This window comes from Mercurialis annua, linkage group LG6 (genome assembly GCF_937616625.2).
Source record: "Mercurialis annua linkage group LG6, ddMerAnnu1.2, whole genome shotgun sequence".
In the NCBI taxonomy this organism is placed as follows: Eukaryota; Viridiplantae; Streptophyta; class Magnoliopsida; order Malpighiales; family Euphorbiaceae; genus Mercurialis; species Mercurialis annua.
The window spans coordinates 541,176-558,826 of NC_065575.1; the positions used below are offsets into that span (position 1 = coordinate 541,176).

General features: G+C 32.5%; 3 protein-coding genes across 3 annotated transcripts; 2 read left to right on the forward strand and 1 right to left on the reverse strand.

Moving 5' to 3' along the window:
* Positions 1 to 4,581: 4,581 nt before the first annotated feature.
* Positions 4,582 to 6,528, forward strand: LOC126686223 (sugar transport protein 8-like). Its single transcript, XM_050380268.2, has 4 exons — positions 4,582 to 4,786; positions 4,873 to 5,192; positions 5,280 to 5,906; positions 5,986 to 6,528. Exons 1-4 carry the CDS (start codon positions 4,654 to 4,656, stop codon positions 6,418 to 6,420), a joined length of 1,515 nt encoding a protein of 504 aa, XP_050236225.1. The 5' UTR covers positions 4,582 to 4,653; the 3' UTR covers positions 6,421 to 6,528.
* Positions 6,529 to 6,927: 399 nt separating this feature from the next.
* On the forward strand, positions 6,928 to 11,424 carry LOC126687416 (uncharacterized). The gene is made up of 9 exons (XM_050381977.2): positions 6,928 to 7,273; positions 7,425 to 7,629; positions 7,774 to 7,864; positions 8,112 to 8,257; positions 8,617 to 8,860; positions 9,213 to 9,317; positions 9,395 to 9,577; positions 9,985 to 10,186; positions 10,401 to 11,424. The coding sequence occupies exons 1-9, from the start codon at positions 7,117 to 7,119 to the stop codon at positions 10,901 to 10,903; spliced, it is 1,836 nt and encodes a 611-aa protein (XP_050237934.1). The 5' UTR covers positions 6,928 to 7,116; the 3' UTR covers positions 10,904 to 11,424.
* A 3,172-nt stretch (positions 11,425 to 14,596) lies between these two features.
* On the reverse strand, positions 14,597 to 17,392 carry LOC126653644 (transcription factor DIVARICATA). Its single transcript, XM_050347580.2, has 2 exons — positions 16,195 to 17,392; positions 14,597 to 15,399 (listed from the first exon to the last, which is right to left on the reverse strand). The coding sequence occupies exons 1-2, from the start codon at positions 16,626 to 16,628 to the stop codon at positions 14,898 to 14,900; spliced, it is 936 nt and encodes a 311-aa protein (XP_050203537.1). The 5' UTR covers positions 16,629 to 17,392; the 3' UTR covers positions 14,597 to 14,897.
* Between the last annotated feature and the right edge of the window lie 259 nt (positions 17,393 to 17,651).

Here is a 17,651-nt window from a genome sequence, read left to right on the forward strand (position 1 = left end):
TAGGAAAAGATTGTAGAACTGACAGTGATCTTCCATTCCCAGTCAACGAATTTGTTAATTGTTCTTCTTGATTAATATAGTCCAATCTTTCCTCTAAAAAAAAATTTTATTTTGCAATCAAAATTTATAGGAAAAGACATTAATCATCAAATCTATAATTGCTACAAAAGGAACAATGATAGCAAATAACAGTCACATATAAATAATTTTATTGCGTCACGGAATTAGAGTTTGAGAATTCTAATAAAAAGACACTAATCTTCAAATCTATAATTGCTACAAAAAGAAACAATGATAGCAAATAACACTCCCAAATAACGGGTAATTGATCCTAATGATTACTGAACTTTCAATTTTTTTTATTTTAGTCATTAAATTATTATTTTTTCTTTTTAATCACTGAACTTTTTTTTATTTCGATATTTTCTGGCCAAAAAATGCTTATGTGGCAGCCGGAATTAATTTTTTTAACCTAAAAACTTGCCATATATGTATAATTTAACCTAAAAACTTTTTTAAAAGTGAAATTATGTATGTGTGATAAATATTCAAGGTAAAACTAGTAAAATCTGGTTGCCACATGTCAATTTACGACTGCCATTTAAGTATTTTTGGCTTGAAATATCAAAATGAAAAAAAATAAAAGTTCAATGATCGAAAAACAAAAGGACCACTTAATCTGCATTTTGCTAAAATATCAGAAATCATCTTTCGATTGTTAATACGATATATAAGGACCACTACTACAAATAGTACTACACCCTTGATCGTGAAATATCGATTGAAAAAAATCTTTCTGATTCTCGAAGAATGAGGGGGATCGCTAAATTATTTTAGCGACGTATTAACAACAAACTGCTTCGGTTGATAATTTTTTCACCGCTAGACAATTAGCGGTAGAAAAAAAATCAATCGCTAATTTAGCGACGAATTAGAGGAAATTATATATTGATTATTGACGGATGAGATATTGGATTTTCCAAAATTTCCGGTTATTTAGCGATGGATTAGCAATATTATTATTTTTTTGAAAATATTTATAATTAAACTGTAAAAACTGTTCATTTAACTATTATTTGATTTGCGATCAACCGATAGATTATCCACTCGAGATTTTCACAAACTTCCCAGTAGGTCATCCTTCTTATTTGATATGTATACCCGATAAGTCATCCACTCAAGATTTTCACAAACTTTTTAGTAGGTCATTCATCATATTGTTCCCACCCAAAAGTCTTTAACCTTGAAATTCTCTCTCACAGTACACTTAACTCAATTTTGACCAACTCAAACTATTGTTATTATATAGCTATGTATATAACAAATAAATTATAACTAAAAAAATATATTACTCCCACACTTTGCTCTAGCATTTTTTTTTGAATTATAATTTATTTTAAGTAATATTATTTTATAAATAATATTTTTTAATTAATCTATTTTTGAAATAATTATTTTTAAAATATTTTTAAATTTTTAAAGCATTTTTTTAATAATTCATTTTCGAATAAAATATTTTTTTATTTTTTAAATTAATTAATTTTTAGTGAAGAATTTCAAAATTCGTCGCTATTTAGCCACAAACACGTAATCCGGCGCTATTTTTGGCGAAATTTTTTGGCGCCTTGTTTCCTGCCAAAATAGCGACAGATCCGCCGCTAAAATTCATCAACAAATTTTGGCTAAAAGTTTCCCGCCAAATTATCAACTGAATCTGTTGGAAAATTAACAACGAACGAATCACTATTCCGTCGGGAAATGACAAATTTAGCAACGAACTTTCAGTTCGTCCCTAAAATTCGTCGGTAATTCGTTGTTTCTAGTAGTGTATATATAGTAAATTTTGACTTTAAAAACTCTAATTATAATTAAAAATGTTTAAGTACCTTACAGGTTAGCGAACTATCAATTTATTTCAAAAAGGAGAGCGAACTTTGATTTATTTTGAAAAAACTATCAAACTTTCAATTTATTTCAAAAAGGATACCGAACTTTAATTTATTTCGGAATATTTACCAAACTATCAATTTATTACAAAAGGATATTCATTTATATAAAAAATGAGTAAATTCTTTTAGAATTTAAAACATAAATATTTATCTATACTATATATAAAAGCATGGATGAGGGAGGGAGGGGGGACAGACACTTTTACGGTAATACCCTTAATAATAACTAATCTTATAATTATTTTTTTCCAAAATAACTAATCTTATAATTAAATAATTATCATAATCTAACTCAAATTATATGTTCAAATCTAATCAAACCTCTTTTTTTTAACTTTCCTACATTATAGATTACCTACTCTATTTTTTATATATTGTAATTACCGTAATAATAACTCAAATGTCCTAATAGGAACCTTCTTACTTTACAAACAACTAAAACTCTAGTTTTTTTTTAATACAATGATTCTCTTTAATAATGATGTAAAATGTTGATACAAACGTTACAAAAAGGAAAAAAAAACTAATGTAAATTATTCACCTAAATTTAATATTAGAAAAACGAAATTAAAAGTCCTAACATAACTACATGAATAAACCTAAATTAGGATAATAAACTATCAATTAATGCTATTGATGTCAACTAATTTTAAAAATTAATTAACTGAAATATTATATTTATCTTTAATAAAAGTTCTAATTAATATAAAATTGATTATAATTTAATTAGTAATATATAAATTTTTGAGTCACATTACGGGCCATGTGCGTAGCACGTAATGCGAAACTAGTTTATATAAAAATATGAATAAATTCTTTTAGAATTTATATCTATATCTATATCTATACTATATATAAAAGCACGGAAGGGTGGGGGGGGGGGGGGGGGGACAGACAAATTTACTGAATAATCCTTTTCAGTTTATTATTAAATAAAGGTTTTATATTAACTAATTAGTTATTTAATTAATCATTATTGTAATCAAAGTTCTAATTAATTAAAATAGATAGCTAAATTATCTCCAATTTAGTTTTTAGTATGCAAAAAATAACTAAATTGTCTCCAAATTAGTAGGAATACCTATCTTTTAGTTTGATTGCACTACAAAATTAAAATACTCTATTTGATCAATATATTATTATTTAAATTTCTATCTTATTATTTTTAAAGATATTATTAATTAAATTAAGTTAATTATTTAACTATTATTATTATAAAACCAAAAGAAGAATAAATTCAGTATGAAAAAAATTTAATAACCGAATATATTATATTTACTTTTATAAAAATTCTTAACTAATTTAATATTAATTATAAATAAAAAATTGATATAATTATAATAAATTTACTAATATATTTATTGACGAGTTACGTTACGAGCCACGTGCATAGCACGTAATGCGAAACTAGTCCTTATAAAAAACAATGAACGAAGGATCATTTTACCCCCTCAACTTGGCACAAAGTATCAAAAACGTCCAAATTAGCGAAACCGGATCACTTTTACCCTAAACTTGTCAAAACCGGTACAAATACACCCCTATGCTGACATGGCACCTTAATTGGAGAGTGGGTTTCTAATTATTCATAATTTACTTTAATTAATCATATTTTACCATTAATTAATCATAATTAAATCTTAATTAATCTTAGGGGCCTCTTTTAACTTTTTACATAAAAAATCAAAAAAAAAAATTGATTTCCGGCGAGAATCCTCGCCGGAAAAGATGACAGATCGCAAGACGCGATCTGTTCTTCAAGAGAACAGATCGTGCGATCTGTTCTCTTGAAGAACAGATCTATACGATCTGTTCTCAGAAGAAGAACAAACCCAGGTCACCTGGGTTTGTTCTTCTTCAAGAACAGACACTGTTCTTGAAGAAGAACAAACCCAGGTGACTCACCTGGGTTTGTTCTTGACCCGCGGGTCTGTTCTTGAAGAAGAACAGACCTGCGGGTAAAAAAAATTAAAAAAATTTTATTTTTTTTGAAAAAGTTAAAAAAATTAGGAGTTAATTTGTTATATATGTAAAATATAAGTGTTAATTTGTTATACATGCACAATTCAGGGGTTAATTTGCTATTTTAAACTTTTAATTAGAGGGATTAAATTGTTCTTTTATTATTATTAGGTATTAATTTAAAATGTTTTAGAAAAATTAGGACTATTTTAAACCTTTTACTATCAAAAACCACCTTCCTAAAATGAAACCACTCTTAAAACCGGAGAGTGTGCCTCACTCTCTTAGGTGAGAGTGGGGAGGGGGGTTTTTGTACCAAATTTGACAAGTTCAGGGTAAAAGTGATCCTGTTTTGCTAATTTGGACGTTTTTGATACTTTGTGCCAAGTTGAGGGGCTAAAGTGATCCTTTGTTCAAAAAACAATAAATCAATTATTTTATGTATTAAATTGTTATATTCAGTAAATTATGAAGTGTGATTAGGTTGTAATTAGTACGTGTATTCAAAACATTATCCTAAGAAAGAAGGAAGAAAAGTTCAGTTTAGTTGAGTTCAATAGGAAATAGAATCCCTTTGGATAAGGGATTTCATTAACAATTTTCCATTCTAATCCTAATCCTAATTGCTTAGTGATTAATATTAATATGTATATATAAAAGCACACAGCCTCTACGTTTATCAGTCATCACATCTTGAGAGAACAGCTAATAATTAATTACTTGAGCATAATCTTCTACAGCAATGGGTGTTGTTATGAAATCTGCCGGCGACGGTGGAGATGAACTGGCCGGAAAGCTCACTTTCCAGGTGGTTATTTGCAGTATCATTGCAGCTTTCGGTGGTCTCATGTTCGGCTATGACATTGGAATTTCTGGTACGTATTGTTATAACAAGTTCGATTTTTCTAAATTATAATTATGCTTTGATAACGGTGACTAATGTTTAATAACTGTTCCGCAGGAGGCGTGACCGGAATGGATGATTTCTTGGAGAAGTTTTTCCCGGACGTTTACGTGAAGAAGCACCGAGCAAGGGAAGATAATTACTGCAAATTCGATAATCAGTTGCTTCAGCTTTTCACTTCCTCTCTCTACCTTGCTGCCATTGTTTCCAGTTTTGCCGCTTCTTATATTTGCAAGAGATGGGGACGTACACCCACCATTCGAGCCGCCTCTCTTTTCTTTCTCGCCGGAGCCGTCTTGAATATTTGCGCCCAGGACCTTCCCATGCTGATCGTCGGAAGGATTCTTCTCGGAATCGGTGTCGGATTCGGCAATCAGGTACGTAATTAATTCGAAAGTCCATTCTGTTTCTTTTTCAATTTAAATATTCGGACTCTGTGACTAAGCGAATTTAAATTTATGCAGGCGGTTCCGTTGTTCATATCAGAAATTGCACCGGCTAAGTACCGAGGAGGACTCAACATATGTTTCCAGTTGCTCATCACAATCGGAATTGTGATCGCCAATGTCATCAACTATTTTACTTCAAAGATTCATCCTAATGGCTGGCGATATTCTCTGGGCGGTGCCGCTGTTCCTGCTATCATTCTCCTCCTCGGCTCTCTTGCCATCTCAGAAACGCCGACCAGTCTCATAGAGCGAGGCAAGAAGGAGAAAGCTAAAAGCGTTCTGAAGAGAATTCGAGGCGTTGAGAATGTTGATCGAGAATATGAAGAAATTTGCAATGCCATTGAACTGTCAAAACAAGTTAAAAACCCTTGGACCAAACTGATGAGTCGATCGAGTAGGCCTCAAGTTATCTGCGGAACAATTCTTCAAATCTTTCAGCAGTTTACAGGAATCAACGTCGTCATGTTCTACGCACCTGTGCTGTTTCAGACTATGGGATTGGGCAGCGACGCTTCACTAATGTCGGCTGTGGTCACTGATTCTGTCAATGTGCTTTCCACACTGGTCGCCGTCTTCTGCGTTGATAAAGTTGGAAGAAGGTTCCTACTTATACAAGCTGCCTTTCAGATGTTTGTTGCCCAGGTAACTCATTCTCTATGAATTGGTTTATGTATTTGCTTTCCATTTTTGGAAACCCTTCTAACTGTGAGTTTATATGCAGACTATTATGGGAGGAGTTCTTGCAGCTTTTCTGAAATCTACAAACATGATGCCAAGGGTTCCAGCCATGTTCGTACTGGTCTTGATCTGCATATTCGTGGCCGGGTTCGCATGGTCCTGGGGTCCCTTGGGATGGCTTATTCCCAGCGAAATCTACCCGCTAGAGACTCGAAGCTCGGGATTCTTTTTGGCTGTGGGCATGAACATGTTCTGCACCTTCCTGATTGCTCAAGCATTCCTGACAATGCTCTGCCATATGCGCTCGGGGATCTTCTTCTTCTTCGCCGCATGGATTGTCGTGATGGGTGCTTTTGCCAAATGGATTCTGCCGGAGACAAAGGGTGTCTCTATTGACGAAATGAATGAAAAAGTGTGGAGTCAGCATTGGTTCTGGAAGAGATTCTACTCAAATGATGGGCTAGAAACCAAAGCATAAGAGATTTACTTCTTCTTTTGCTGCTGACAGTATGTGTAACATTATCAATTTTGACCAGAGAAAAGTGTAGGACGGTTTCAGATTCTTTATTAGAGCAGAGTTTCTTTAGATAGCTAAGTTTATTTAGTTTTCTCTTTTTTTTGGTTAGTTTTTATCCTTCTTTTGAACCATAAAGAAGTAGTCTTTTTGTTGGGGTTTGTCCGACCCTCTTTTTTTTATCTTCAAGCATTAAAGTACAATTAATTGGGTGTTTTCTCTTCAATTTTTTTGTTTGATTTTATGTGATGGTAGTTAAACCATTTAGTTTTTAGTTAAAGATATTTTAGACCAAAGGGTCATCGCGAACTTACAAATCAAGATCAATTAACTCAAACTCACAATTATTGATCAAATCTCAAACTATGCTTCTATTATATCGATTAATTTTCAAAATGGATCATCGCGTTCCGTGAACATATTTATATAGTGAAAAATTATTATATCATTTTTATATTCCAAAAAAAAAATCATTTAAAAAGAATAAGTCTGAGAAACCAAGGAAAGTAACAGTTTTTGTTTGTTGACATAAGAAAATCCATAACTGTGAGTCAGCAACTTGGCCATAGCTACCAATTCTTCTTCACCCATTTCTCAACATTTCTATTTGGATTCCTTCAGTAAATTTTGCTGCTAACCCGGTTGAGCACAGGCAAAAAGATGGACAATTGCTGCATTTACAAAGACCCCAATTCATCAGTTGAAGATCGCGTCAAAGACCTTCTTTCAAGAATGACAGTGAAAGAAAAAATTGCTCAAATTACTCAAATCGAGCGCACCAATGCTTCTCCTTACTATCTTCGAGACTTCGGCGTCGGTATCTAATCTAATTGATCCTTATGCATCATTTTATAGCTCTAAATTTATTGTTATGATGATGATTTTATAATTAGAATTGCTTGTTGTGACATTTTATGTTCTCTGAAGCATTTTATCAAACACTTGGTGGAGTAATTATGTTTTTTTAGGGAGTTTGCTTAGTGCTGGTGGTAGTGCGCCCTTTGAGAATGCATTGTCATCTGATTGGGCGGATATGATTGATGGGTATCAAAAGCTGGCACTGGAATCGCGTCTAGGGATTCCAATTATGTATGGAGTTGATGCTGTTCATGGTAACAATAATGTGTATGGTGCCACTATTTTTCCTCACAATGTAAGCCTTGGAGCTACCAGGTGAGATTCTTACTACATGGTTTGATAAATTAGGTTATTAACTACCATTTAAGTATATTTTTGTGCAAGGTATAGTATCTTATTATTCAGAATATAGAACTCTAATTGCTGTTCTGGAGGTCTAATGCAATGTTGTGGCTATAGAGATGTGGATTTGATACGAAGGATCGGTGTTGCAACTTCTCTTGAAGTCAGGGCAAGTGGAGTTCATTATACTTTCGCTCCCTGTGTGGCCGTAAGTTGCCATGTTGCTTGCTAGTCTCTTAATTTCTCAATTTTATAGTAGTAAAAGCACTGATATTAAACAATCTTGCTGCTTGTTAAAAAGCACACACCATTTGATGTCCCAAAAAAGGCTTCAATATTGTAACAAATATTGTTAACATGAATTTCCATTTTCATTCCAATTTTCTTTATCATTTTAATTGCTTCAGCTTGTAGCTATAATTTATTATTCAATCTGTTATAATGGTTTCTGGCAGGTAAGCAGAGATCCCAGATGGGGAAGATGTTACGAGAGTTATAGTGAAGATACTGATATAGTCAGGAAGATGACTGCTATTGTTACAGGATTGCAGGGACAGCCCCCTGAAGGACACCGAAATGGCTATCCTTTCATAGCTGGAAGGTAAACAGGTGCTTTTGAACAGAGAGTAGATGTAGAGAAATCAAACCTTTAAATTTGTAGAGATCTGCTGATCAATCTTACTAAGTGTTTATAGAACAAGATACTAATATCTCACAAACAAAGATTGAAAGTAAAATTGATATCTTAGCAACTTCAACATAATTACTTCCAAGTATGACGCTTAGAAACAATGACTGCTAGTAGGCATCTCTGTCAACTAGGTTGTCCGAAGCGGTGGACATATGTAATGCAGAAGCAAAAGAACAAATCTTTAGTTGTGCAATTATGCCGGATTCCGAATTAGCAGATTCATTTCTGTAACCATGTTCTTAATTACTCTTGTTGTAATATGATCGCAGAAACAATGTTATTGCATGTGCTAAGCATTTTGTTGGTGATGGAGGCACCGACAAAGGATTAAATGAGGGAAATACCATAATATCATACGAAGATCTTGAGAGAATCCACATGGCACCCTATCTGGACTGTATTTCACAGGGTGTTTGCACAATTATGGCATCCTATTCTAGTTGGAATGGGCTTAATATGCATGCTCACCGTTTTCTTCTGACAGAAGTTTTAAAAGATAAGTTAGGTTTTCAGGTAATACCTCTGAATCTATTCAACTTACGATGCAAAAAATTGATATAGTTTTTGATTCAAAGTATGTAAATAGAAACAAAAATATTACTAATACAATAGCATTCTAATTTCATTTTCTTATCGGCTACATTACTGAATTTCTCTTCCTCGCAGAAAGTTAGATGTAGTATGTCCTTAGATTAATATTGATGTCACCTCTGAATATATGTTTACTTTTTCCCGAGGGAAGAATTTAACTTTATCATGAAACGTAGTACACACCATGCTGCAATACTTTTCTATACAGCTGTTTAGACTATAGAACTGTAGTTTATGGAGATATTAATTTATTTGAGCCAATATTCTATGGCAGGGCATTGTGATTTCTGACTGGGAAGGATTAAACAGGCTTAGCCAACCCCATGGCTCCAACTACCGTAACTGCATTTCCTCTGCCATTAATGCTGGAATTGATATGGTTTAGTCTAAACCTTCACTAATAGACCTAGACAAAATTCCCTTCCTTGATTAATGCCTACTTTATTTTTTCTGCAGGTGATGGTGGGTCTTAAACATGAAAAATTTGTGGAAGATCTAATGTTTCTCGTGGAATCAGGGGAGATACCCATAGCCAGAATTGATGATGCTGTTGAACGAATATTAAGAGTAAAATTTGTTGCTGGTCTTTTCGAGTATCCCTTCACTGATAGATCTTTACTAGATATGGTTGGTTGCAAGGTAAATTTTCTGAAAGTTCCTTAAATGATATGTATAATCCCATTCATATTTGTTGTATGTATACCATTAATAAACACCTATTCCTTAATCTCACAACAGCATTTGTTAGTGGTTTATGCTAGATTTTAGAAGCTGAAGTCAAATGTAGATGCTAGGTATACCTGTTATAACTCCCTGCTTTAACACGGCCAAATAGTTTATCTATGTGCTAACTGCATATCAACTTATGATTTTAGGTCGTATCTAAATCCTTAATTAATTTAGTGGGAAAAATAAAATCAAAATACATAACCAATTATATATTTTGCATTTCTATTGCTATGTCATAATATCATTTCCAGATTATGCCAACTGATTTGTTCCTGAGTTCCTTTTTCTTTATTCAAAATATACTGATCTGCCAACAGCTGCATAGAGAGTTGGCACGTGAAGCAGTTCGCAAGTCATTGGTTCTTTTAAAAAATGGGAAGGATCCAAAGAAACCTTTTCTTCCATTAAATAAAAATGCTAAAAAGATTCTTGTTGCTGGAACACATGCTGATAATCTTGGATATCAGTGTGGAGGCTGGACAAAAACCTGGGATGGAACAAGCGGCAGAATTACCATTGGTATACACATATTACTCTTGCCACCGCAAAGAATTTTAACTGAATTTAACTATTTAAATGTATATAAGCTGTTCTATATTATGTAATTTGATAGTTAGGAATACAAAAATGAAGCATTAATTTATCGAGTGAAACATGTCTTGTTTGTTCTACAGTACCTAACGCCTGTTCAGTTAGTCTCAGCACTACACTCACATGTTCGTTTATATTTTAGGGACAACAATCTTGGATGCTATTAGAAACGCCGTGGGAGACAATACAGAGGTAAGATATGAGGAAAATCCCTCACCAAAGACCTTAGCAAGCCAAGATTTTTCATATGCCATTGTAGCTGTTGGTGAAAGTCCATATGCAGAATTCATTGGAGACAATTCAGAACTTGTCATCCCCTTCAATGGAACTGACATAATTAGATCAGTTGCCGACAGAATCCCCACCTTGGCAATTCTAATATCCGGAAGACCTCTAGTTTTGGGTGCATCAGTTTTAGAAAAGATAGATGCTTTTGTTGCTGCTTGGTTGCCAGGAAGTGAAGGAGCAGGAATCACAGATGTTATATTTGGAGATTTCAATTTTAAAGGCCAACTTCCTGTTACATGGTTTAAGAATGTTGAACAGCTGCCAATGAATAATGGAGCTAGTTCATATGATCCTTTATTTCCATTCGGTTTCGGGTTGACATACAACGAGGAGAGATCTTTAGACCAAAGGATATGAAGATCGAAGCGGGGTCCATAGACTATTATTTCAGTAAGTTCCTCCCCCCAGGATTACTCATTTCACTCATCAAGCTCAACAAGAATAAAATTATTCCACAAGAATCCACATCCATTACTTATAAATTATGTCAACTCAATTGTGCATATATATAGAACCTGCAATGTTTTCGTCCAACTTGTTTCATAGGGATAAATAATCAACATGGTAGTTGAATAAGAATAGTCAAGCTGGCAATATTCAGTTTGGTACCAGAGATGCGTAGGATCACATCTTATACAAAGAATTAGAATCTGCTGATTTGAAAAAAGAAAAACTCAGAAGGCAAAGAATTGCAGGATCAGATTCTTAACCAGAATTATTGGTACGTTCCTTTTATTATACCATCTTTTTCTTGTCCAAAGATGCCTCAATTTGTGCTAAGTGTAGTCTATTTATTTGACTCGAATGGGTATGGACAATATTTGTGGTTGAATTTAGATAAGTTACTGTTGAGATGAATCAATGCATCTTCTGCTTTAGTATTGTTCATGTTTTTCTCTTATGTGCAAAATAAGGCAATGATTCTTAGATTTCTGTGGACCAGAAAAGCTGCATAACAAATTAATATTACTGATGCTCAAAGTTCAAACAGAAAAGTAGTTTAGTTTATATTTGAAAGAATTATAGATTAAGAATGAGATATAGATATAGTTGAGTAATTAGGGAGTAAACTGTAAGTATGAAAACTTTGACGTGCGCAATTAGTTAAGGTGTAGTTAGGGGTGTGCATTCTGTTCGAACTGAACCCGACCGAACTACAAAATTTGTTTTCTATCAAAACTAAACTGGACCAAAAATTTAAAGAGTTAAAAAAATTCAAATCAAACTAAACTAGTCTGTTCGGACGAATTTTTCAGCTTGGTTATTTCGGTTCGGTTTGCACTAAAATTGAACTAACATTGCACACCCTTAGGTATAGATAGAAACAGGAATAAAGTGAACCAAACAATGTTAAGAGAGTAGTGAATGAGAAAAAAACAATGCATCAGAACCTTTTTCTTTTATCTTTGTTCTTACCATTTGTTTCCCCTGCAGTTGATACTTATTCTTAATATTCGTCTCCATGAGGTTTAATATTTTGTTTGCTTTAAATCAATTAATTTGTTTTCATTATTTTAGTTATAGGTTTAAGTTTATTTTTTTGGTTATAAATTCAAAAAAAAAAAATTGGCTAACTATATATACTGTATATTCACATTTTATTGAAGTAAATTTTAAAAATACAGAAATAATTCAAAATTAACTATGAAAGTTGATTTTGATTAAAATTGAGGCCAAGTTGAGTTGAATTGTGAGGATCGAATTAATAATTATGTTGTTTCGTTGTTTCTATAAGATGATGATGAACCATAACTAATTACTTGTATTCCATGAGTGATTAACAAGAAAATAATTGTTGTTATGATTGGTTTATAAGAATATTAGTAGCTTAATTGAGCTTTTTGCCATGGTAAACCATTATAGCTAACTTATCTTATCATTAGTTCAATAAAGCACAACATGATTTCTTTGTTTTAAATTTTCACCTAGTCTATGTAAAATTTCTCCAACAAAAGGGAATCTCTATCCCATGGAGTAATGATTAAATATGAATTGAATGAATGATTTAGATGAAAAGGCAAACAGTAGCACTCACTTCGTCTAGTCCTAATTGAGAAGATTCCACTATATATCATTTTTTTCAAAAGAAGTATTAACAAATACTACAATATAATTTATTAATTCTTTTTATTATATAATATTTATAGAGAGTTTTTCAAAAATACCCATACTGTGTTTAAATATTTTGAAAAATACAGTTTGACCAGTCTGGGTTGATTTTTACGGTTTGACTTTTAAAAGTTGTGAAATTACACTTTTTGATTAAAAAATACGGTTTTTATTTTAAAAAAAAATCAGCAAGTTTACTATGGTAGTCTTCCTCAGCTGCGGTCTCATCTTCGTCGGTCTCATCTTTGTCGACGTCGTCTTCGTGGCTAGGAGAAACATCGTGTTAATGAAGTTAGTTAACAGTGATATTAAAAGAAAAATAAGTTAATTATCAAATAAACTCAGTTTATACAGTATTAATAGGGAAGGAAAGGTCGGGCTGTATATTTGGAAATAAAGTAGACATGAACAGTGCTGAGCCTAATTTCCTCATATTTATATACTTTATATCAAGTGGTAAGAGTAGTCCATCTACGATTAATAGGTACTGGATTTGAGTTATTATGAGAGTTTGAGCGAAATACTTTAATTCTCCTTTAAAAACGACAAAAGAAAACTAAAAATAAATAGAAATTGTTAACTAGAATGAAAATTTAAAAATAGTCCTCAATTAAAGGATAGAGAGTACTTTCTTTATCCATCAATAAATAAAATATTATTTTTGTAATTTTGTCATAATAACTTTGTTTATTCCTCACATTTTATAAAAAAATCAAAAATATATAAATAAAAAATCAAGCAAAAAATATATACTACAAGTAAAAATTTATCAATTAAAATAGAACATCTAAAATTAAAATTAAAATTAAAATTTTATCACAAGCAATGAAAATAGCGAGTATTTTTAACCAAGTTTAAAGGTAAATATAACTTGTCTCCTAAGATGGGTTCATAATTAAAGCTTGTAAGATTGAATCTTTAATGATGTTTTATTATAGTTTTATTTGGAACCGTACAATGAGAATCACAATACAATGATATGCTTTTCATGGACTTGAGACATTCTTGCCACTAAAGATTGACAATCATATGGATGAAGTTATAGCAGAAGATAACCCACAAATCATAATTAATTAATTAATTAATCACATGGCTAATCTGGTCCTAAATCCTAGTTAATACTCTATTATGCTAATTTAATCAATAATTTATACCCTAGCTAATAGGATCTTCTTCTTTCTAGGAGGATCCTTTTAGAAAGATCTCATAATGAAAAAAGAAATTAAAGAATTGGATGCTTCATTTAGTGGAATGTAGAGTCATACTCTACTCAAATTTGAAGGTCAATACTCAATAGTCAACAAGGCCATTTTAAGTGTACAAGACAATGGATTAGTGAACTAGTCTAAAAGGTTTGGGTATTTAAATGCCAAGAAAATTAAACTTAAACTGCTTTATGGCTAAGCCAATGTCATTTAAACATCCATTTTGCTTGCTTTCTCAACCCAAGTCTTAATTCTGGATAATTTTCACAAACAGTCCCTCAAGTTTCCTCTCTTTACCACCATAGTACTTAAACTTTAATTTTGTAACTATCATTGAACTTCTATTTTGTATGTGTATTGTCATCGACATAACTTCGGCTCAATTTTTGTCAAACTCCAATGATGTGATTGCTAGTTGAAGTACTATTTAAGCGAGAAGAGTGTTGTCATAGCGCGGCATGGCATGAAAAGATTCCAGTCCAAATAGGACTTCAACTGGCCATTACTTCATTGATTTTTGATAGAAGCAGAGCTGGAGTTGTATCAGGACAATACGAACATACAATAAAAGTTCGGAAAAATATAATTATAAAAATTCAGAACAAATTCGCAGGAAAAATCGGGGAAAAGGAATAGGTAGTATATGGAGCAGAATGTATCGTTACGAAGTATATGCTCATAGCATTGATGAGAGTCTATAGATATACATATAGGTATTGCTAAGTTCTGAAACATGTAAATGAACCTGTCAAATTCTTTATTTAGTATCTTCTCTGCATGAACTTGGAGTGTTACAAATTTTTGGTTCTTCTAATCTTATCATTGCATACAATTCTCTTTTTTATACTCTTCTAATCTTGTTCTGAAGAAACAAAACCATCTAAAGTCTCATACTTCAGAAAGGGAATTCCAAGCAAAACAGAATTCTTTTACCCTCCAAGTTCAAGATATCTGGACGAGATATAGACAAAAGAGACTGAAAAAAAAAATGTTAAAATCGAACTTCGAGAGCTTAGACACAGGTATACCATTGTAGGTCATCCATGAGGGTAATGCTGTGCAGATTGCATTTGAAAGGGTAAACTTTGCGGTCCGACGTGAGATTCATGAAGTGAAGAACCTCTATACAGATTATGAGGTTGCATTTTAATTCCATATGAGTTAATTCCATAAGCAGAGGGCATGAACATATTTCCATGTGTTGAATTGAACCCCATGGTTGCTCCATTTTCGGGTTGATTCCATTGAAAATGTGTTCTAGGCATTGAGACGCCGTTGGATTGTTGAGTAAGAAGTGTAGATTGATCAGGTGAATTCTGTCTTTTATTTTCCGGAGATGGCGTTCTAATTTCATTAAGATTGACTGTTGTAATATCATGAATGCTTGCTCTTCTTTTATCTTTTCCTCCTGAAAGCTGCCTGATAAAATACTTCTGTGCATGACTCGCAACCTGTGTAGGCGTTCGAGTTACAACAAAATTCCTCGAGATATTTCTCCAATCTCCTTTGCCATACTTTTTTAATCCCATCAGAAATAGCCTGCATCCAATTTGAATTGTTATGATTTTAGTTCATCAACAGCATATATATCATTATGAGTGTCAAATGCAGCTTTTTATATTTTGTTGTCAGAAAACTGCAAATTGTAAACTATTACAGTTTAACACATTCCTAAAAGGTCTCAAAAACATGTGTGCTATGTATGCAGCTTGGAAACAGAAAGACTGAAATTGAAAAAGTCGAAACGGAAAACAGAGATATTTAAGAGAATTGGTTATAAATATAGAGTTTTGAAGTTTTAGAATCGTTTCTACTTCGTTAAAACGTAAGATTCAAGAAGTTTCCGTGCAACTTATCATGTAGGCCTAAGTAGCACAGATACTTCATTCAATCGGTCAAAAAATTTGGTGTTTCGGACACAAAACTTCATTTGTAACATAGAAAACCTTAAAATAATCGTGTCTGTGTCTAACTGTCCCGTTTATCCATATCCGTGTTTGTGCTACATAGTATGCATTACAATATTCATAAACCAAGGCAGCACATATAATAGTTCAAAGAATTTAGTACTCTTATTATCCATTCTAACCTAGATTCATTTTTTTCTCCAATTGATAATCTACCATACTAAAACACTATGTTGCACAAAAAAAGTCATATGATTCAGTGTTTCAATTTCATGTTGGAAAATGCTTATAAAAACTTTTTATTTACAACATAAAAATATATTGTTTCTCATTCCAGAATAATCCGTTTCATAGCTACAACAATACACAAAAAACTAACCCAAGAACATGAGCACCAACATATGGATATGCAAAGAAAAGAACTTACTTATGCTCCTCCTCTGTCCAAGGAACACCTTTCTTTCGTTCTTGATCGGCGGACCGACCGGAAGAAGATCGCTTTCCACCAAGAACATAAGATTGTTTGAAACCATCATAGCTATTGTAGTTACTATTAACCCAGTCAAGTGTAAAAGGAGAGGTACTATATCCAGGAACCGGAACCAACCCTGCTTCTATATTGTTAACATCAGCCTCTAATTCACTATACTGCTTCATCACATCTCCAACAGTTTTGCCAGGAATCATAGCAGCCACTTTGTGCCATCTATCAGGAGTATCTTTATCATAAACAGCCAGAGCATTTTCAAACATTTTGTTCTCTGCTGGACTCCATTTTGTGCTGCTCTTGCTCTCTTCTATGAAACAATTAGTACTTGAAAGATAAGAATTTGGTGAAATCACTCCCATTTCCCACTTCATTGCAACAAACCCAAACCCAAACCCAAATCCAAATCCAAAAAACAGAAGAAAAATCACAAAACTATCATAACAAGAATTCCTTATGGGGAGTGAATAAAGAGAAAAGTGGATAAAGTGGAGGTTTTCAAAAACAAAATATCAGTGTTAAATCAAGAAGCATTAAACAAAGAATCAGAATAGCTTTTTTTTATGGTGTAGTCATAATAATAACTCTTAAGGAATCTAAAAAGGAACCAACTTTTCAAAATCAAATAAAATTCTACTAAAACCCAATTCTACAAATTTTAAAAAATCTCCAAATTGAAACCCTAAAACAAAATACTGAGAGATCTATACTATACTATATACTAAACCCAGATAAATAAACTTCCATGGGAACCAAGAATGGAAAAAGATGGAAGCTTTTAACAGTGGTGAAAAGTAACTCTGCAGGTTCTTCAAGTTCTGAGATTGAGTGAGTAAAGATTAAAGCTTTTTAAAAAGAAAAAGGTGGAAATGAAAAACCCAGGTGGGAAAACTAAAAAACAGAGGATTACGATTTAAGACAGTGAGTGAAGCTATGAAATTTTTTATAAAAAGAGAAGATCTGTGTCTGCTTTTTTCTTGGTTTGTTTATTAAATTTTTCTTGAGGTCTGAGCTGAGCTGAGCTACAAACAACAAAAGGAAAAGAAAAAACAGAAACACTAATAATAAGCTCAAAAGAAATGAATCTACTGCTCAATTTTTAAAGAGATTGAATGTGGTGGGCTGTGATTGGTGAGTATGGGGTCTGTGGATTCTCCTAAAATTCCATTTTTTTTACAGTCAAAAACATAAATTAATTAATCTCTACTAATCAAAGTTTTAATATTTATGTTATAGGGTCTTTGAGATTTTTTTAACGGGTCTAAAATGACACCTTTAAACTATTCATATTCAGACTAATCTTTATTCAAATACTGTAGATATTTTACGGAAGACAGATTGTAATTTTAAATTTTAAATAACTGTATATATAAATATGGTTCGAATCCGTGATCTCA